The sequence below is a fragment of the Cryptotermes secundus genome, unplaced genomic scaffold, assembly GCF_002891405.2.
Source record: "Cryptotermes secundus unplaced genomic scaffold, Csec_1.0 scaffold462, whole genome shotgun sequence".
Lineage (NCBI taxonomy): Eukaryota > Metazoa > Arthropoda > Insecta > Blattodea > Kalotermitidae > Cryptotermes > Cryptotermes secundus.
This window is the reverse complement of record NW_019724744.1, coordinates 1219067-1242244: the sequence shown is the minus strand read 5'-3', so window position 1 is coordinate 1242244 and position 23178 is coordinate 1219067. Positions and strand designations below refer to the sequence as shown.

The following is a 23178-nucleotide window of genomic DNA, read 5'->3' as shown; positions in this document are numbered from 1 at the left end:
ATACTGGTGCGAAAGCCAGAAGGAAAGAGAGCATTAGGAAGACCAAGACGTAGGTGGGGGATAATATTAAAATGGAGCCTTGAGAGATAGGATGGGGTGGTATGGGCTGGATTTATCTGGCTCAGGATAGGGACCAGTGTAGGGATCTTGTGAACACGGTAATGAACCTTCGTGATCCATAAAATGTTTGGAATTTCTTGAATAGTTGCACAACTGGCGGCTTCTGATGAAGCGCTCGGCTCCGTGAGGGTAGCTAGTTATAATATTAAATTGCAGGAGCCTGTTGCGTTGTGTAGATCTGATGGCCGATTACTCTGATACTTGTAGTGACAATGAAGAGAAGGAAGAGAAGACGAGAGAATGTTAACCGATGTTTCACATAGGCTCTAAAGAAAAAAGTGGAACTCAAAGTTAGTTAGTTATTCGTTGTACCATTTATGAGAGGATTTGTCCTGAAGATCCGTGTTTATGAAATACGGCCGTTCCTTACATAAAAATGATGTATCAACCACCTAGCAATGCTCATGTTTCAATCCACCAGGCAAAACAGAGTAAGCTTTATACCGACGGAGTTGGTGGCAGCGGCTATATACAGCAGATCTATGTGTATTAGTGCCCATAGGTGGCATGGAGTTAACGTTATTTACTCTGTGGAGTGAGTTGCTCATTTATATGTTTTATGTGCAATACTTATATTCTGTGTACTTGTGGAAGCGGTGTTGCTATTGTGTAACTGTTTAATATTCTGTATGACAAATACAAGTTATACGTCTTTCTTTAATTTTATATAAGCACAGGAGGTCAGAAAAACATATGGCTCAAAATAAGTTACGAAGTTAATGTATATTAACGTTGGAAGGTCGTGGCATTGAAGTATTAATTCCGCGTTCATAACCTCTATACTGGTGTAATAGTGTTTCTTTTTGTACGTGGTATAGTGATGTACACAAAACTACAGATTCTTACGGTGTATTAGAGGAGATTGAATTATGAGTGCAAAGAAGGTTTCATATTTTTACAACCCTGACGTTGGGAACTTCCATTACGGTCCTGGGCATCCCATGAAACCTCATAGACTGGCTGTTATCCACAGTCTTGTTCAAAATTACGGCTTGCACAAGAAAATGCAGATATACAGACCCTACCGTGCTAGTGCTCACGACATGTGTCGATTTCATTCTGATGAATACATCGAATTTCTTCAACGTGTGACTCCTCAAAATTTGCAGGGCTTCACGAAGTACTTGAGTCATTTCAACGTCGGTGATGACTGCCCGGTATTTGAAGGTTTATTTGACTTCTGTTCAATGTACACAGGAGCATCTTTGGAAGGTGCCATGAAACTGAACAATAACTGTTGTGATATTGCTATCAATTGGTCAGGTGGTCTGCATCATGCCAAGAAGTTCGAGGCGTCGGGATTCTGTTATGTGAACGACATTGTTATTGCAATTCTAGAGTTACTAAAGTATCATGCCCGAGTGTTGTATATTGACATTGATGTTCATCATGGTGATGGTGTTCAGGAAGCATTCTATCTCACGGATCGAGTCATGACAGTGTCTTTCCACAAATATGGTAACTACTTTTTTCCAGGGACAGGTGACATGTATGAAGTGGGTGCAGAGAGTGGACGCTATTATTCTGTCAATGTTCCGCTAAAGGAGGGCATAGATGATGCGAGCTATGTGCAAGTTTTCAAACCTGTAATCTCAAATGTGATGGAATTCTATCAGCCAACAGCCATTGTACTGCAATGTGGGGCCGATTCACTTGCCCATGACAGATTGGGTTGCTTTAGCCTTAGCACAAAGGGGCATGGAGACTGTGTGAAATTTGTGCGTGACTTGAATGTTCCCCTTCTGGCTGTTGGTGGTGGTGGGTACACTTTGCGAAATGTGGCACGATGCTGGACGTACGAGACCTCACTTTTGGTAGATGAGCCTATAAGCAATGAACTTCCATATACCAAATATCTCGAGTACTTTGCACCTGATTTCACACTGCACCAAGATGTTCTTCCACGGCCAGATAATGCAAACACCAAGCAGTACCTTGAAACCATTACAAAACATGTGTATGATAATCTCAAAATGTGTCAGCACTCACCAAGTGTTCAGATGCACGATGTGCCAGGAGATGCATTTCCCTTGCAGGAAGGTAGTGGGCATGATGAGATGGATCCTGATGTTCGCGTGAGTCAGGCAGACGAGGATCGGCGTATTGAGCCCGCCAATGAATTCTATGATGGAGATAAGGATCAGGATAAGGCTGGAGATGAGGCTGCCTGAAGTGTCATAAGAGGTGGAGGTGCTGTGCTCTGCAAGTAACAATACGTTGACAGCTATGGTTTTAACTGACCACAACAAATTAAGATTCTTTTTACTGATATATTAATTTAGTATTCATGAATTGTATACTGTGTGCTTAACTATAAAAGTTTTTCAATTAAAGTAGAGAATAAGGCATTTCCTCATGTCATAAAAAATACACCAGGGAATCAACTCTGTCTTTGATCCTTCTACCCACAAATCCCCATTTGGGGAACATGTGGTATTTTTTGACTGTTCAAGTAAAATGGTAGTCTTATTTGTCATTTTATTTTAATGATAGTTTTCAATGTAAACTTAACCCATTCCCATCTGTTAAGTGTTGGTATGTGCTGATCACTGCAAGCCTGTGAGGTCTGGAATTCTCATGGCAGTGAGATAAAAGTACTGTCTTGTGAGAAGCCATGCCATGTGGTCTGATAGAAGTTTGTACTTGCTTGGCTTACTCTCTGACCTTGAAATGTCAGTAAATTTCTACCAGATTATGTCACAGCTCAGAAGACAGCACTCTTCAGTGCAAACATACCCTTCTGCAAAATGCAAAGGATTTGTTGAAATGGTTTTACTAACATCTGTGAGTTATATTGAGATACTGTTTTGTTTAGTGACTTGTGTAAGCTGCTGGTGCATTCAGAGACCAGTGAAAGGGTTTTCTAGTGATCACAAATGAATATCAGCAATAATTGTGGTTGTTTTTCATAGGACAGGCCACTTGAAATGGGGAAGGATGCTGATGGGTTAATTAACATCTCTTCACTGAGTGTATGTCTCATCATAATTACCATGGTATTCTTAGTGGCAGCTTGGCTCCACCGTGGGTACTAAAAAGTACATCAAGCCTGCACTGCTAGTAAGAATCAGAACAAGCACAAACAATTTCTGAGGCAGAAATAGCCAGTGTAGTACAAATACCAAAGAAACTCTTGAAGTATATAAGCTATACTTTGGAGTCCTGTGAACTCTACTTTTGTATCCGTAAATGTGTAATCTCACTGACTTCACTGCTGTATAGGACATTTCTTGTAACCGCTCAAACACATTTACTGCAAGAAGTCTTTATGTACCATATGGTTGCTATATTGAGTACTAATCAATCTAGAAAATTCCATGGGCTAGAGCCCTACTTCAGAAGGTACTAAGTTGGTCAAGTGGTAAAAAAAAATCCCCAACCTTTATGGAACCAGATGAATCCAGTCCACACCCTCCAATCCTATTGCTTTAAGATCTGTTCTAATGTTAGGAGTCAGGATAGCTCAGTTGGTGTAGCTACAGGCTGGCTGGCCTGGGTTCAGTTTTGGCAGTGCACGATTTTTCTCTTCTCCACAGCATGCAGGCCAACTGAGGCTGGGGGTCTACCCAGCCTGCTATCCAATGGGTACTAAGGACTCTTTCCCAGGGGTAAAGCAGCAAGGGCATGAAGCTGACCACTCACCTCCATCTAATGCCAATGTCAGGTGGAGGTAAATCTCCACTCCACATATATCTTCATGTCATAGTGTTTTAACTAATTAAGCACAGGAACAACTTTACCTATTCTAATATTATCCCTGCATCTATACCTAGGTCTTCCAGCTGGTTCTGTTCCTTTGGTTTGTTCTTCCAATACTCTGTACATATTTCTCTCTTCTCCCATGCTATATGCCCACCCGTCTCCTTGACTGGATCAGAGTAATAGCATTCGGTGAACAGTACAAATGATGAAGCTGCTCACTCTGTAAATTTCTCCATCCTGTCAAATAATCTCCTCAGCACCCAGTTTTCAAACACCCCCAGCCTGTGTTCTTCCCTTAATACACAAGCTTAGGCTTCATGCATTTGAAACAGGCAAGATTATAGCTCTGTATATTTTAATCTTTATGTTCCTAAGACAGCAGATGAAAGACAAAAGACACTGAATTGCAAGCATTCTCTGAATTTAATCTGCTCTTGAATGCAATTTTGATTTGTTACTGTTATTTCCAAATATTTTAATTTTGCCACATTTTCATTGGATCATAATCATTCATCTGATGTAATACTTAAATCTCAAGTATGGTATACTCGTATGTATTAATGACATTAATTTTCATTGTCTCTTCAGTAAAATGTACTTAAATTATTTCAGTCAGTTACTATTAATTATTCGATCCCGGGTCTGGTCAAATGGGATTTGTGGTGGACAAAGTGGCGCTGGGACAGGTTTTCTTCGAGTACTTCAGTTCCCCTGCCAATCTTCATTCAACCAACTGCTCCACAATCACCCTCACCTATCATCTGGGGCTGGTACAATAGGCCAGAAGTGGCTGCAGTACAAGGGACCTAGTCCCACCTCACAATAAAAAAAAAAACAACTAATTATTAGTAATTATGTTACACTTCATACACTCTTGAAATACATTTGTTCATTTCTGACAAAGCCAATCAGAGAGGGATATACAATTTTTTTTTATTATTTTTTAACCTTTAGAGCCTAATCATTAATAGGCAAATCTTTAGGGAGCAAAAATTTTCTTTATGGAGTGACTTAAAATACTGACTTGTCTAAGTTTCATCTCTTTGAGCATGTGCTACATTTTAAGAGCAAAAGGAAACACTAAATAAAATCTGTCGATAATGCTAAGTAGGAACACAGCAGGATGGTGTGAATACTATGTCAACTTGGAGGGTTTCTTTTAAAGTACACAAGATAATATGGCTTTGACTTTATTTATTATAGCACAGTAATAAATAGTTTTGTATAGGAACATCTGAAAATGTGGTCTGTTCTACATGAAAACAGTTATGCAGACACAAACATATGAACATGACCTGACAATGTCTTACTTCTGGGCTGCTCTTTCAGGCATGTGGGGGTACATACAAGAACCCCAATTCCATTTTACCATAACTACCCTATGTTAAGTCCTTCACATATGAGTCAAATGCATGAAGGTGTAAAACACTGAAAACAGAACAATGCACTACAATTCTCACAGGTAACAGATAATTATCACAGAGCTGCAGTCTATCAGCAACTAAAATAAACTTGTTTGGTTGTTTACATCTTTTTTTAAAATAGTGACTAGGCTATCAGTTGCACAACCTGGGCATCAGGGTTCAATTCCTGGCAGGGCAGAGATTCTCTCTTCTCTTCAGCATCCAGACTTGTTCTGGTGTCCACAAAACCTCCTGTCCAATGGGTACTGGGGACTTTTTCCCCTGGGGATAATGCTGATCACTCATCTCTGTTCAGTGCCAAGTTCAAGAATGCAACGAGTTGCATCTCCACCACTACATCTTCATGGTGTGATGCTTAATTAAGCTCATGAAAACTTGACCTGTTACCTTTAATGGAATAGCTATTTATTCACCTTCTCTTGTTCTTTCTTTTTCACTCCACATTCCATCTTCATTTCTTATGCCATTCTTCCTCTTCAGCTTCTCTTGTTCCTCCATTTTTCTTCACAGTCTCCTTTCATTGCCCATCATTTCCTCTTGTTCTACATCTCCTTTCTCTTCTATTCCTCCTCCCCCACTTTTTCATCATATTTTTCTTAATTTTAAATATTCCAGTCAGCATAACTCTAGCTTACAAGGATCTCGAAGGGCTGAACCCTAGACTTCTGTATAGCATACTGTAGATTCTTAAGGGGGGCTTCACATAAATGTGGGCAGGGGATTCTAGCAAATGAGGAAGTTACATCGGTTACTGCACTGTCACATTTACAGTTCATTAAAAAAAAAAAAACAAATGTTCACAAAATTGTTATCTGCACCTAAAAACCAACTCACCAACTGCATTCACATTCACTTCAGACCTCTGTATCTAAAATCTCTACAAATTTAATGTTTTACACTGATGAGAAGGAGAGAACATCTGACCCCAAGCACTCTACTAAACTTAATAGCTGGTTAGATCCAGTTTGACATGTTCAGTCAGAATGACTTAAGCTCACTGCTTTACACAGCTTTAGTGCTGTTTATATCAAGTGAAGTTATACAGGCTGGCCCATTTGAATATGAAGAAATGTAACATGCTATGAAAAAGACAACAATAACTGAAACATGCCTCATGTATTGAACATGTTCATAAGACAAAGAAATCTTCTACACAGTCCTCACCATGAGATGAACAAAATGTGTGCCTGCTGCAGTATGGGAACTCACAACATGTCAGCATGTTGTGAGTTCCCATACTGCATCCAGAGTTCAATTCCTGCATGAATGGAACCATGACGAACATTATGAACTCTCTTGTGTCCATCCGGAGGGGTCATATTAAGGGCTAACTGTCCCATCACTGTAGGGTGCATGTGCTAAATATTATGGAATAAAAATTAAGAGGTCATAATTCACATTTTACTTTTATCTATAACGGATTATCCTGTATTTTACAAATGAAGTGAGACCGATGTTTCTAATTCATACAATACATGTGGTATAAATGCCTGGTCTTATCATAGGCATACAATGAAAGATTCAGTTGCATGCTAAAGAGAACAGAATTCATAAGTAAACCTACAAGCAAATACTGATTTCACAAAGGCCATCAACTGCTCCACAATCACCCTCACCTATCATCTGGGGCTGGTACAATAGGCCTGAAGTGGCCGCAGTATAAGGGACTTAGTCCCACCCCACTAGCAATAAAAAAAAAAGGCCACTTTCTTTAGGAGTTCACACACCAGAGCAAATGGGAAAACTTGTGTTACTGTTACAGACTAAGATTTTTAGCTTTTCTTCACAGGTTTTCCTTTTCATAAATCCGTTATTAGAAATTAAAATATCCATCTTCTTAAATTAACAAAAACTTGCAGGTTCCTAACAACCCTACAGTATGCGGTTAAATCATTTTCAGCTTCTGAAACTCTTATCTTGCTTAATGCGACTGTTCAAAATGATGTCTGATATTCATGTTATGCCAGCACACCCACCGTGTTTATTTCACAGGTCATTAATTATTTCATAACTAATTTGATATTCACTATGCTACTAGCTGGAAGGTTGCAGGTTCAATTCCCAATGAGGTTAATGGATATTTAGATTGACCTAAACCTTCCAGCCACATTATGACCCTGGGGTCGACTCAGCCTCTAACAGAAATGAGTACCAGGATTCTTCCTGGGTGGTAAAGGGCAGCTGGTGCATAAGGCTGATAACTTAACCGCCATCTGTGAGCTGACTGTCTACAAAATATGGCAGCCTTGACATCTTACAACCCTACGGCCTCCACAGCCTGTACAGGGTTAGCTTTACCTTTTATTAATTTGATATTACTGATGATGTAATTTCATTTTTTGTGCAGAAACAGTTTCATGTAAAGAAAAGCTTCATCGCCCCTGCATACAGTTAAGTCTTATACAAAGATGAACAGTTTCATGATGTAATCTTGCATAATCCCCATTTAGTGAAAGCTTTGAAATTCCATTAAATGGGGATTTTGCTATACACGACAAATTTATCAACTGGTTCACATTACAGAATTATTTTCCAAATAAATATATAAATAAATAATGTGGCACTTCTTCTGACAAGTAGCTCCATATTTAGTATCAAAATCTTTACACACCTCTACTTCAATATTTTTCACTTTTCTAGCATCACTGCAAATGGTGAGCATATTGGAAACCTTGCCTTGTGTTCATGCAGTATATACCATTTACATGAAATAAAAAATCCAGAGCTGTGGATATGGAAGAGCACAAGGAAGAACCACTGATAAATTATCTGTATGTCTTTATTTATTTTAGGATTTACTTAACATCAATAGCTCAGACTATACAGCATCAAATAGTAGGATAATGATGAGTAATGGAAATTCGGAAGGCAGTGGTCATGGTCTAATCTGAAGCACTAACTCTTTCTCTAGAAATTGATGACAGCCACAAAACGCCTCCATCAGGAGAGTCGGTGTCCTGGCTGAGATCCAAACTGGTCACCACCTGAACACAAGTCATAGGCATCACTGCTGGAGAAAATTTTGTCAGTATCTGCAGGCCATACAGTTCCTTTGGACATGATGCAATGCCATTTCGTTGCGCTGATAATAGTGAATGAATAATGGCAGCAGACGTTGAGAAAACTTCTCTTTTGTCAGATGTACAGTGACGTGAGTACTACACTATGTAGCTTCATCCAGTAGTTACACTTTACACTTGTATTGGCAGATGCTTGGTTTGAATTGTACCTAGATAGCTCAGCTGGTATGGCAAAGGCCTGGACAGCTGGGGGTTCAATCCCTGGCATGGGCAAGACATTTTTCTCTATTCCACAACGTTCAGGCTGGCCATGAGGCCCACCCAGCCTCCTATTTAATGGGTACCAGGGGTAAATAAAAGTGGCCAGAGAATGAACCTGACCACTCACCTCCATCTAGTGCTAAGGTCAAGGATGGTGAAGCTATACCTCCACTCCTCCATACATTTTCATGATGTGGTGCTTAATTAATTAAGCACAGGAACAAAATCGCCTTTATCTTACCATTCCACGCAAATGAAAGGGGTAGTACCTTGATAAGGCCATGAGAACTTCTGTCCAAATCCATTTGAATTCAGTATTCATAAATCATCCTATCATTTGATAATGTGAAGTTCAGACAGTAAAATAACCTACAAAACGGAAACTATGGGCACTGGTTGTGCAATTACAAATGTACAATACAGTCTTTCCATATGAAAGTTATCATGTGAAGGAAGAACATGTAAGTGGAAGCTCTGTGATGGTACCAACTACACATCCAGCTCAGAAGAACAGGGATTCAAATATGCTCTCAAGTTCTGAACCTTTTTTTTCTCTCATTTTGATGAGGTTGACAAGCCTTATACAGCAGAAACCACATCTGATGTTCCCTGATTCATGTCAAATATAAGAGATTGAAGCTTGTTAATACATATTTCACAGCCTCTTTTTCTGACCAGATGGTTGCTACAACTTTTCATCATATACTAACCATGTGATCACTATTTATAAGCACAATAGACCATGGTAGGTCGCGGTGCAAGGGCCGAGAAGGCCCACCCCTTATACATACATTCATGCATGTGATCACTAATATATTTTCCGGACTACCCGGTGTCCAAAACTATTTCATCACCTCTATTCCTCAGTCACATGGTTTTCACGTATTAGCAGCACCCTGCTTCACTCTTTCATCCTATCATTCCTTCACATCCTGCTTAGTGCCCACTGCCAGAGGTGCATAAGGGCTTCCAAACCCAACCACGACATTACCCTGAAGATGGCAACTGCAGTGCTTGCCTAGATGTCAGAAGACCTTCAACAGTGTATGTGGTGTATTTCAAAACTCTAGTCATACATTAAGCTCCAGCCACAAAAACCAAAGGCAAGAATCCTCTTGGTATTCATTTTCCTCTACGTAAGATTTTCCTCATTATAGTGTTCAAATTCATGGTTCCCCAATGAAATCTCAAATGAGGATTTCACTGTATTTAAATGCAAATCCTGTACACATTTTTCTTGCAAAAGAGAAGACAAGTTACATCCTCAGTATTTGTCTTGCCTCAAAAAAGATTATGGGACCTGATGTCCTACATGACTGTAAGGTTCCAGCTAAAGTAAGATTTCTCCACCTGGGACTCTGCTTCATGGGGCCAAGTGATCACCGAAATACTGGAGAATTCTTTGTCCACTTGGCAAAAATTACACAATGCACTTTTCTGAATCTCTGTAATGTGGTGCACTATTTCCACATACTTCCACACGTTTGCCTTACTCACAAGTGTCAGATTTCAGAATATTGTAGTATGTAGACCCATTGCTAGGCAGTTGCTGAACAGTGATCACGCGGGTATCCCAACAGACACAAACACAACAGAGGAATGGTGTTTTCTACACAGTCCATGCTGAGATGATATAAGTAGAACAGTTGGAGCAATGAATTAGTTGTGGGACAGTCACCAGCCAGTAAGAACATGAGCACAGAAGCAAAGGACATTGTTGGAACCATCACCAGGCAATGACTGGTGAAGACACAGCAGACTGAGAGGATTCAGTATGTGATGCAGTGAACTGCAGTGTGTATGAATTAGTGATAGCACTATAGTTACTTGTAGTTACGATCTGTATGTGGTCAATATATTCAATTACCAATCCAAACCCTGTCTATGGTAACCCTATCACATGATAATGTCTTCTTCCCTAACCTCAAACCCAGTTTCCCAAAAAACTGATGGTGATGGCCATAGTTAACTCCAGTGCTTAGGTGACAAACTAATTAGCAAAGGTCCCTTTAAGCTGAGAACTCGGCTTCATTTAAAGCATGAGATTGTGAGAGGGCTAAACTCAGAAAGAGGATGCACAACACTGCCGATGGTCACAGTACAAGGGACATTTAGAACCCACCCCTCTGATCTGCTATAATCTTGTCCTTCCCTTAGCACTTTTGGATGAATACGTGTAATTGCCAAGTCTCGTTATGTCAGATGTCATTCTGATATGGAGCACTGTTGCCTGTACTAACAAAATTTAAAGCTTTATCATCAGAATTGCAGCTACTGTCTGCTCAGATACTGAGTGGCTATAATCTTCCTCATCACATCTCACATTTCTAATTCAGTAATTACAGTGGGCTCGTCATGTACAGTGAATGGAAGAACTTCGTATACCAAAGAAAATACTCGGAGGGAAGTCTGAAGGGTGTAAGCCCGCAGAGAAACACATGAAAATATGGGAAGACTGCATGGTATGATGATGTCACACTTGTCAGAACTCAGCCGTACTATGAACAGAGAACAATGGAAGTGAAGAATAGAAGAGGTCAAGTCCTGATTTGGGCTGCAGACCCATAGTAAGGAGGGTGTTGAGGATCATGGTCTCTGCGCGATGTGGTAACACACATTGCCAGCGGTGACGTAACAGCAGAGCAGCTGTGTTAGGCACTGCCGTGGTGACGTAACAGCATAGATCCGCTGCCACTGCTATGGTAACAGGCCAGTATACACTCCGCCCCTGCCCCCACCCCCTGCGGTGACATAACAGGGGCACCGTGGTTACTACGTGGCAACAGAACGATATAAGAGGCCAGCTGAGCGGTGTGTGAGCCAGTGTTAGTAGAGTGTGTGTACAGTGTGCCAAGACAAAGGGCAGCCAGAGAGCAATGCAAGAGAAGGCGTGAGAGCACGGATTGTGAAGTCAGACAGAAGACAGTGGAGGACAGCACGGAGAGTTCGACTGTTCTACAGTATAGTGAGAGTTGATAATACGAAGGAGTGACTGTGAAATGACCAGGTCAACATTTTGTGTTATAGTTACGTTGAATGGTAGTCATGGCATAGAGCAGGCATGTCCAACTTCAAACAGGTTGTGATTGACTTTTAAGTGTCAAAACTGCCAGTGATCTACCACTCCCTCCTATCATCATACCTCGCTTTAAGCAAAAATATTGGTAAAAACACATGATGTTTGTTGTAAAAGCAACATACAGTGAAAGTACAGACTACTTTAATACATATTTTCCCTTCAAAATCTTAATATAATTATATTATATTACAAGTGAATTTACATGCTTTTCACATATAATTTCCTTATAGGCCTATGAGATTGACCAAAAATCGTCCTGTGATTGACGCATTGGACATGCCTGGTATAGAGTAATAAAGTGACGTTACGAGAATACACTCCTCGAGGTCTTGTTCACAACAGATGGTGTACAGTGAAACCTGTGAAATTGGTTGTCTCCTTAAGACATAACTGGCCATGTTTTTAAAGAACTGATAAACTCAAGTAATTCACACATGACTATCTTCCTTTGTCTTGTCAACCTTCTTACATTTCATGCCATGGTTCTGTATGTATTTCAACATTTATGTTTTTGCCACACAGTAAATGTACCAATCTGTGCAAATGAAAATCTCTCTACACATTCATCCTTTGGATGTACCTGCTAAACACCCTTTCTGCCATTTATTTGTGACTGGTAGTTAATAATCCACTAAACTGTGCATTCCTTTCTGTTCATTTTACCATAGGTTTGCTGTATGTTTAATTTTTTACTGGTCAAGAATATTCACAAGTATCTCTTTCACATGCACTTCTGACCCATTAATCTGACATTCAGTTTGTGGTCTGCCCAGCTGTCACAGGGTCAGAAACAAAACAAAGTGCTTCAAGAAGCTTAACATGGTTGCAAATGTAATACAAGACAACAGTTAAGTATGTGGTTGATACAGACACAAAAGCGGAAGTTCTAACTCTTTGTTTCTGTAAGTTGGCCATTGCTTGTTGGCTAGGTCTAAGTGGATTCACATGAGGCCAACAGAGATTTCACTGTAATTAATACTGTCTACATGTTCATTACCCCTTCATCCAGTGTCCTGACAATTTACTGAAGCTGAAATCGCTCATTATTCTTTGCTTCCACCCTTAGCAAACTGAATATCTTCTCACATTCTCACTTGCCAAGATATGCGCAATGTTGTCCAAAGATTTGTGACAAACATACATTATTAAGTAAGATTTGAGGCTTTCATGGCGGTGACTATGAAGAAAGCAGTCTTCTGGGATTTGGCACCGTTTATATGTGGTGTTTACTGACATTTTGGAGGAACGTATCGCCTCCATCTTCAGGGTAGAAGGAAAATATAAGAAATCTGCAAGCGAAGAGACTGTGAGAATCAGTAAAAGCAGACTGGTCTGCACCAGTCTGCTTTTACCGGTTCTCACCCTGAAGATGGAGGCGATACGTTCCTCCGAAACGTCGGTTAACACCACATATACACGGTGACAAATCCCAGAAGATTGCTTTCTTCATATATTATTAAACTGACATTTACTTTGGACATTTTCCATTATCTCGTTTTAGGGTAAAGAAAGAGATATTTTGCAAGCTGGCTCTGCTTCTGCCAAGGGGTACAAATATGAAACATATTCTAATGTGTCCACCAGATGGAACTGTTGGGTCCAGTAAATGGAACTAATCTCTATGCCCAGATGGGGCAGGTAGCTTTCAGTACTTTCACCTGGTGATGGAAGCAAAGCCAGCTTCTGAAACATATTTCTTTAACCAAAATGACATGATGGAAAATTGATGGAAAATGTCCAAAATGTGTCAGAGTAATGCAGTGCTGTTTGTAACATTCAGGCCAACATTACAGAAATATTGCCAGTGATGAATGTCCTCAGGCTCTTGTGATGTACAGTGTAAGTACTACTGCAAAAGCTTATGCTCAGAAACCTTAACTCCTTAACCCTTTAGCTTACTATTTTTGGTTTTCTTTCTTCCCAAGAATACTAGTTCTGTTTCTTAATTCTTTTTATCGTGGCAACTTTTCGTCTTTTGTGTAAAATTATGGCAAGAATACATTAAATCATACTTCCTGTCAAGAGGAAATCATGTTCCTGAATTGCTGCATTGGACCATCAACTACTAGCACATGAAGGCTTGTCAAACACAACTATGTATAATTGCACTAATTGTATATACCTTTATCATACAGCATGTTCTGGTTTATCTAGGTATGAACAGGGTACTTACAAAAAGTAATGTATAACTGGTACAATGGCCAATGTATATATTTTTGGCTTTATCCATGTGTGATTCTCTTGTGGTTAACATAATGCAATAGAACCAACATAATCGACATAAATCTATGTTGATTATGCTGGTTCTACTATATTATGTTAAATGTCGGAATGTTTTTTAATTTAAAACATTAAAATGTATAAATCTGTCTGCGTTATCCCATTGTTTATTCAAGTTTCACAGATGATTCACTTAGATGTGAGCATGAAGGGGGGGGGGGAGAACTGCATTGCTACCTGTGTTCTTTATGGCACGGCACTGAATATTATATTGTAACATAAGGGCTGAAGGCCATTACAGGCAGCGACTGGTAAACATAATTCCACAACCATGAATAAACAAGTCACAACAGAGGAACTACTGGGCCACTGCTAGGCAAAGCAGTCTGATCTGAGGCTATATAACAAAAACCAACGGGGCTAGTTAAGACAGTTGAGAGTCGGCAGCTGGAGCAATTAGTTAGCTGCAAGCCAGTGATCATCCAGTGAGGACAACACAAAGTGGAGGAATGCCCACTGTTGGGATCTATTGCCAAGCAACGGATAGTGAAGACTTAGCATGGGCTGTGGTGAGAAGCAGAAAGTTGAATTAATGACAATGTTATAATTACTTGTAGTTATGATTTGTAAGTGTTCAACAGATTTAATTACCAATCCAAGCCCTGTGTCTAGTCACTAAGACATGATAATATGTGTAGTGCAATCTGTGCTATTGCTTTAATAATCTTTTTTCTGCGTGGCTGTAATGTGCACTGTGATACGTACAGTTCTTATTTCCACTCTGTTATCATGCATGTGGCGGGTTTTCTATTCCACTGTTTTCTCTGTTTCAGTTTTGTGCAGTACAAGTAGTCACTGTGAATCTTGTTTATTGAGGATGTTGTTGGAGGTGAAACAATTTATATAAGACTGAAATATGTTGAGTAATAAAGAAGGCATATACAATTAGTGCATATATATATATATGCAGCTTCGTTCGATGGAACCTTATATACACGTACTACTGTTATTCATTGCATACTGCAGCAGGCTGTCCAACATCAAACAATGAGGGGCTCCATTTTACATGAGGTACTTGTCCACATGCTGCTTTATATAAAAAGAAAAATTTCCCATTATGTTGCTACAGATTGATAAAATCCATGAAGCACAAGTACACAAATAAGAACTGAACCCATAAGGTTAGAAACAACATTAAACTAAATGTTCCAGTTCAATGGTGCTTAAGTATCATTGCACCAACAATGCTTACAATCACAGAGTTATACTAATTCCATACTTTTCTAAATTATTAATCAGTGTCACATGAAGTCAACCAAAAGCTGCACACATTATTTACTGACCACAAAGTCCGTCTAGTTTTCTGAAAGGATCTGTAAAATGGGGGGAAGATTTTACATACATTTTGGGGAGTGGTGGGACACACTTGCAGTCCACACAAAATTGACAGGGCTGCATGAAGTGGGTTGGGAAGCCCTGCTCCACAATATAAATCCTACTATACCATCTGATTTTGTTTGTCAATTGGAGACAATAAAATTCTGTCATTTCCCTGTATAAGCCAATGGGTTCAGTTACTCTCACACAATGCAATGACTGTATTACATTGTTACATGAGGTACTATCATGCAAGAAGACCAAACAGGAAGACCATGAATGTTAAAGTGGCAGACAAACAGAACACTGATGTTGGTCACCCCACATATTGATTCTAAAGAAAATCATCTTAAATATGACAAATTATAACCCTAACATGTGACAAGTGATGCCCTCAAATGACTAGGACTTTACTAACGATAGAAGCTACATTGATTGTTTCCCCGCAAAACTTTATTACTTAGTCTATCATAATTCTGTTGGGACTGGAAGGACACTAACGGGCTGGAAGCATCGACTGCAATCCAGCACCTCAGTGCTATGTATGATTGTCCAGTTTGTTTCAATATAACCTAACAATATGAACAACATCAACAACAAGAACAACAACAACAAAATAAGACAACAGCAGCACAAATATTCTCAACCCTGCCATTATCACAAAACGGAAAAATAATACTGAAGCCTACATTGACCACTATCACGTAGATTAATGACTATTAGATGCTTGCTTGCATACAATATTAAGTTCGGCATAGTCTTAGGTTTCTTGTTGCTCATCATGAAAATTTGAAAAATATCTCATTCAAGGAAAATATAATCAGGAACTAAAAAGATGCAAAAGAATATTGTGCAAAGTAATTGACTCTGCTGATGTAATTCTGCACCTCATCAAGCCCACCAACCTGATCAACTCAGGCGGGCATGCTTTGCAATGCTGGCAGAACGTCTGCGACGGGTGAACACACGTATGGCTCCATATAGCATCAAGCTGAACCAGTAGCACTGTGGCAACAAGAGAACACTCACACCAACTTTACACCCAACTGGAACTGACCACAGGGCCTGGAAACAAGCACAAGGTATGTATGATTTGAGGTTCTCAGGAGGTGAATATGAAATGTGTTGTGACACCAAGTAGTCTGGTTAATAGTTTCCAACATTCTGGAGGAATCTACAGCCTCCATCTTTACTTCCCAAAAGCATTAGGGATATATCACAACAGGGCTACATTTTATGTGCAGTGAGGAAGTAATTAAAACAGGGCTGCATGAAGGAGAACTATATTTCTCTTTTATCGTCAACTACGCTCAATCATAATTGTGCGGTTTCAATTTTATACAGATCAAGAGACAAAACAGTCTCCAACTGCTTCTTCCTTCTCACAATCTCCCTTACTTCAGTTTATTTCATTTCATGGCTAAACCATCTCATACTGGTTCATCATCCCATATGTCTCTCTTCTTTAAATTTTAATTCCAATGCCCTTCTCACTATCCTCATTCTTTCTCCATTTTCTGGTATTCTAATAACTAGAAAAGACGATGTTTCTGAAACCAGATCTGTTTCCGTCCTCAGGTGAGAGAGAAACAACTCCTCTGCTGGGTCCCTTACAAAGAGCTAACCTCAATCACTGGACAGCCCATCTCAGTTAACTATAGCTATGTCAATGGGAGATAACAGGAAAATATATAATAAAAGTTGCAATAAAGCATGAACAGACATGAAATTAAGATAGAAAGGAAAGTGAAAATTTTATGCAACAAACCTAGCCAACGAACAAAGTCCTTGCAAACCGATGCATCGGCTTAAATCAATAATTTGTGAAACCATTCTGAGTTACAACATATTTTCTATAAATAAATAAATAAATAAAAAATCCATTTGTAATTATATCCCCTCCCATTTTCTCCCCAGTAAAAAAATCATATTCATTGTGTGGATTTTGTTTCTCTATGTAAAGATCCACAATTCAGCATAACATTTTTATATGGGTTTTTAGAGGTTGCTTTTCTGCATTGTTTTGAGGTCTCACAATTTTATAAAATCAGGAACTAATCTGTATTCTTCAATCGATATCTGCTGATTCTGTCTTATAAATTTATTTCATTTTCAAAATGAAGCAATCTGCCCACCACCCTAATAAATGTGTCATTATCTCTCATTCTAACATCTGTGATCATTTTCCCTGAAATTTTCATAGTTACCATCTTGTCCACACCCATTTTTCAGTTCATATTCTAGTGAAGTTGTAACAGGCCCAGCAAGTAGATGGTAAATATTAATAATGCATTCAAAATGATGAAAAGGGTCAGAAATAGGTATAACAATATCATGCAAGAAAAGTGTCAAAATGCCCAGCAAAAAGGATAACCTCACCTCCCAGTATGACAGTCCAACTAGCCGACTATACAGGTAGAAGACATAAGGGAACATCACCACACGACAGAAGAAAAATGTGACTAGCATCACCAGGCCATTGATGACGTACAATTGCGATGATTTCATCTGAAACATTGTCAGAGATTGAATGACAATACCGTTTAGACAAGACACCACTCACAGCAAATGCAGTGGACACAGACTCACCTTCAGCCTGCTGAGGATCCCACGGAATGAAACAAAGGGGGTGCTCAACTCCATGAGGTACACGAACCCAAACACACAGTCGCCCAAACCACCCCGCAGGTACTGCAAACACAGAAGAGATTTACTCTATTACATTGTTGATACGCAACAAAAACTGTTGTACACAAACTTTATTTTAGACACGCTACTAAATGAACATCTGCTGGAAATTAAATGATACAATATGACAATTTGCATCTCTAGCTACAGCTTCCATCGATACACTCAGACAGACACTGAAATTGTGATTTCACTGAATATGCACACTGTGAATTCAAAACGCTTTAGAAAAACAGCTTCACAGAATAAGAGGTTCTGCTTTCTAGTCCAGATGTAATTTTTTTTGCCAATGGTCAACACTGTGATGACAACGTAAAACCAACTGAAACATACCTTCCATTGTTGTTTACAGCTCCCAATCATAATTAAATGAGATCAGTTTTGCACTTGCTTTCTTGCTTTCCATGAAAACAACTAACAAATTGACAAACATTAAAACAAACACTGTCCTGCTTAGGGTGATTATATGCTGATATGTTGATGGCTTATGTTCGGCCATCAGCAGGCCATACGTTGAAAGTGAACTATGTGCTCTTAGGATCATTTTGAGTCAAAAAGTTCTTATGAACATGGGTCCGCATGGCAACGATTTGTGAAGAAAATGGTAATTTGTAATTTTTATATTTCCATTTAATTTTAGGTTTCTCACACACAAATTTTCACTATACTAGTATTACTACCACTAATATTTCTCACAAGTTTTGGTAAAATATGATGCTCAATTATATTAATAACCAAGTTTTCAGGTTAAATTTTAAAATTTAAATCAAATCAAATTAAAAACTTTAGATCTAAAATTTAGTTATTTTCTGAGATATGTTAAAATCAATTTAGTGCCTACAGTTGTATTATGGGGCACATGTTAGCACAGTTGGTTGAGGCACTATGCTACAAGCTGGATGTTGCGGGTTTGAGTCCTGATGAAGTGGGTTTCTTTTTCAATTTACCTAATCCTTCCAGCTGCACTATGGCCCTGGGGTTGATTCAGCCTCTTAACAGAAATGAGTACCAAGAACCTTCCTGGGAAGTAAAGGGCAGCTGGCACATAAGGCTGGCAACCTCACCGCCGTCTAGAGAAAATGTGGGAGCCTTGATGTCTCACAACCCTATAGATCTTCATGGTCTGTTACAGGGGTAGCTACACCTTTACCTACAGTTATTATACAAATTGGATATGACTTCTAATTGACACTATATTAAAAATGTATGGTTTTACTGATATTCTTATATAGCCCATTTAACATAATTCATTTCAATGTATTTTTGCCAGTTCTGTCTCACAGAATAATACCACAACATGACACTAGTAGAATCCATTTATATTAACTGGGGAACGCAAGCACACACTTCAGCTTGTGATACATCATTTTAACTCACCACTATGACTAAGAATCCAAAGGAACCTATGAACAAGTGATGAAGCACGATGACCGGCTGTTTGGTGAGGTAATCCTTGAGTCGAGCCAAGCGACAGCCATGATAATTCCTGTCATGGCTGCTGTGTACTCGGTACATGGACCAGATGTCATAGAAGAAGTATGCTGCCCCAAACCAAGCATACGCTTCTGACATGAAGTGTGAGGAGCGAAGGAAGTTGCGAGTGCATGACCAGACACAGACAACTGTGCCTGTCACACATGACAGCAAAGCCTGTACAGCCGACACAGTCCTGAAACAGTGGCCCAGCCGATTCTGCTGCAACATGCCTCAATAGTAAAGCAAACACTTCAATGTCAGAAGATTATTGTCTCTGGGATGTGGCACCATTTAGTCTGGCGGAAAGGTACCAGCACTATGGAGAAACCCACTGCTTCCATCTTTAGGGTATAAAAGTAAGCTGTGTGGGAAAATAACAGTACAGATTTAAGGAAAGGCAGAAAGTAGATGGGGGTGCAAGTGGGCCAATGGTAAATGTTGGCCCTTAAAATGCCCATTTGGAGACTAGTGTCTCTTATCAGCCAAGTCACAGTCCAGTTTCTTTCCCTCCTTCTTTCTCTCTGCATCTGTATCCTTGGTTTTACACATGGTTTACTTTCCTACCATGAAGATGGATACTGGTACCTTTCTACCACACTGCCTGGCGTCACATTCCTGATATTCACTGCAATAAGAACCTCCAGTCTCACTTCACCACTTAGCAAGAGGGCTATTCAACTGAACAATACCAGAAAAATGAATTTCAATTGAGAAAACTCATCTTCCAGGTTCGCTGTTTAATTTCTTACTCCATATCTAATTATCCTACAGGTACCACAAAGCGTTTCCAATAAAGGTTTGGATCTTCATGAGAACTTTATAGAAAAACTTTTAAGGAACTGATAATGTACAATATCTTCAGGAAAGTGGGAGATATAAGGGATGGATATGAACATCATAAATGTGGTAAGCTTATTACTGCGCAGCTCAGTCAGTACAGTGACTAGGCTCTGATCTGGACAACCAATGAATTGGGGTTTGATTCTGAGCTGAGGAAAGAGATCATTCTTTTCTTTGCAGTATCTAAAGCAATAACCGGGCCCACCCAGCCTCCTACACAATGTATTCTGGGGGCTGATTCCCAAGGATAAAGTGACCACATCAAACTGACTACTCGTCTCCATCTAGTGCTGAGGTTAGGAATGAATGGAGTTATACCAGCACTCCATGATACTGAATCATGTTTAATTAATTAAGCACAAGAACAACTTTACCTTTTTCACCTTTACCTCACTACTAAGATAAGAAGCATCAACTGGACCCTACCCAAAGCCAGTATAATTTTATCTGCATTACCAACTTACTTATGTATGAACTATTTTATGATTCTTTGCATAGGATACGTACACCAAACTTTGCAAATCCATGCTGCTTCATCTAAGTTCATTGTAACTTTCAACTTTATAACCAAAGGGAAAAAACAAGAGAGACAAATTTATTCCTATCATTAACTTAAAAATAATGTCAGAATGAGCAGAGGTACAGCTTCTCCCATTCTTAAGCTTGGCGTTAGATGGAGGAGAACGGCAAGCTTCATGATCCAGCCATGATACCCCTCTGCATCATACGGGATGCTGGGTGGGCAGTGGATCTGGTTCAGATGTCATAAAGAGAAAGATCCATGTCCCTGCCAGGAATCAAACCCCAGTCATTTGGCTAGAAGTACACAAGAACTTCCAAAGACATGTTTATAATCTCTTTCCATCAAATTTCATGATCTTGTCTAGATCTGTACATCAGTGTCATTAAGTTGTCTGTGTTTACTTAAGCACCACACCCTGAACATATATCAGGGACTGGAGACATTCTGAACCTCAACATTAGATGGAGATGTGGGGTCAGCTTCCTGCCTGGCCTCCTTTATCTCTGGCAAAAGGCTGCACAGGAGGCTCAGTAAGGCCCAGAGTCAGTTTGGACACTGTGGAAAACAGCGAAATCCCTGTCCCTGCTGAGAATGGCAGTTCCTCAGTTACGTTTGCAAGCAGAGTACACGGAGAGTATCCAAGCGTCTTGTTATCTCTAACAGACATACAATAACATTTCTGAAGATGTTTTGTGATACCTTGTATCCAAGGCTTATCGATATCAAATGGGACATATACAATTTACATTATCACAGTCCACAGTCTGAACTATAAATGCCCCAAGGCCATGGAGATAGTGGCTAGTGATAGAATAAAATTTTGCATCACACAACCGAACCAAGTGATCAACTCACGACTGAACATAGCAGTTTTTTATGACAAAAAATAATGGTTTGTTGCCAAGCATTCTTGCTCTGTATGCAGAAGGTGCTGAGTTTAAATATCAGCCTGGGTACTGGACATCTTGACTGAGGTCTTCTGCAGTTCTCTTGAGTTGCTCCAAGAAAATATTGTCATTGTATCCATAATTGGGCCACAACAGATCAATTCCACATCCTCTCCAATTTATTATACAGTGGTCATCCAATAATTTCATGCTGTATACCTGAGTTACTGACCACATCATTAACTAAAAAGGTGAAACTGCCCCTGTACTTAACTAATTATGCACTACGCCATGAAGACATATGAGGGAGTGGATGTATAGATCCACATTTACTTGCCCTTAACATCAGTTGGAGTGGTCAGCTTTATGCCCCACCCATTTTACCCCTGGGGAAAAAGCAGTCAGTACCAACTGGATAAGATGGATGGATGCAACCCAGAACCAGTCTGGTTGATTTGGAAAAGAGAAAATTCTTGACCCTACATACTGTCAAACCATAAATAAATAAATACATTTTTTCCAGCACTGATTAGTAAAATCTATTTCAAGTATACGAAGTGATGTCAAACTCTAGCTACTGAAAAGCCCGTTAAAACCAACAACAAAAATGTTCCTCAATTTTAAAGGAGAGTGTAAAAGTATGTGGACGACATGGTATATAGCGGCCGTCTATATAACAATGCCTTAACAAAACAAAAGAAAAAGACTGTAGCTTTAATTGTCGAACTTCGATTCACAAAATTTAAAAAATTTTTAAATTTAACATTTAGAATAATATTTTAACTTGTGTTTTATAATAAGAGCTTGATATATCATTGAGCGTAAGCCTGGATAAGATACAGAGTCGAATAAGTGGAAAAACGAATGTGATTGCGTGTAATTACACAGTTGTTTGTACACGTGAGGATGACCTCTTGAGGTCGAAACATGTAGCGTAATAATAATAAAAACGTGTTGTGTAGTCGGTAAAAATTGACTCTAATATTGAAAAAGACTGCAGTATCAGGATTAATTTATTGTGGTTGTAGTTTATACCACTACATGTTTTGAGCTTTACAGATCATTGTCAGGTGATTCAAAATATTAACTAATTATAGTCACTGAATTGTGGGATATGATAAAATGAATTTCAGTAAAATGGATCCATTTTCCACATCCATTACAAGCAGAATACTGCTACATATTTGAATTGTTACAATTTAATAATCATGCAAAACTTTCACTGTTGAATCTCAAAATATAATATCTAGTGTAAAAGATTACAGCCATCTGTTAACATTACTCTTCCCATATCAATAATTACAGTTTCAAATTCTCAACTTGAAGACTTATCTTGACTGACTGACTGTAAAGTGTGATAAGATAAGAGTCCCTTGGTACTGAGGCTGATATTCCTTTAAAATTACCTGCTATAAGACAAAAAAAATGCATTTTGCCCTCACACTGTATTTATATTGTGACATGTTGCGCAAAGCCCCCCCCCACACCAGCAGTGACGCGGTGGGTGAGTCAGCGCTCCCCTCCCCCTCCTCCGCACGGTAACGAAGCCCGCCCCGCCACT

The 23178-nt window shown here is 39.3% G+C and overlaps 2 protein-coding genes across 3 annotated transcripts in view; one reads left to right on the top strand and one right to left on the bottom strand.

Moving 5' to 3' along the window:
* The first annotated feature begins 695 nt into the window (after positions 1 to 695).
* Positions 696 to 2596, top strand: LOC111862846 (histone deacetylase 3). Its single transcript, XM_023848574.2, has one exon. It carries the CDS (start codon positions 990 to 992, stop codon positions 2289 to 2291), a length of 1302 nt encoding a protein of 433 aa, XP_023704342.1. The 5' UTR covers positions 696 to 989; the 3' UTR covers positions 2292 to 2596.
* Positions 2597 to 7517: 4921 nt separating this feature from the next.
* Positions 7518 to 23178, bottom strand: part of LOC111862810 (TLC domain-containing protein 3A) — a 22455-nt gene continuing 6794 nt past the window's right edge. Inside the window, exons 3-7 of one of the 2 annotated variants that reach the window (XM_023848520.2) lie at positions 19269 to 19560; positions 17793 to 17894; positions 17583 to 17711; positions 16109 to 16268; positions 7518 to 8230 (exon numbers count right to left, since the gene is read on the bottom strand). In XM_023848520.2, coding sequence (XP_023704288.1) covers positions 16113 to 16268; positions 17583 to 17711; positions 17793 to 17894; positions 19269 to 19560 — 679 coding nt within the window. In that variant the 3' untranslated portion in view covers positions 7518 to 8230; positions 16109 to 16112. Of the gene's footprint in view, positions 8231 to 13022; positions 16269 to 17582; positions 17712 to 17792; positions 17895 to 19268; positions 19561 to 23178 lie in introns of those variants that run through there. The other variant, XM_023848519.2, reaches the window with a different exon arrangement.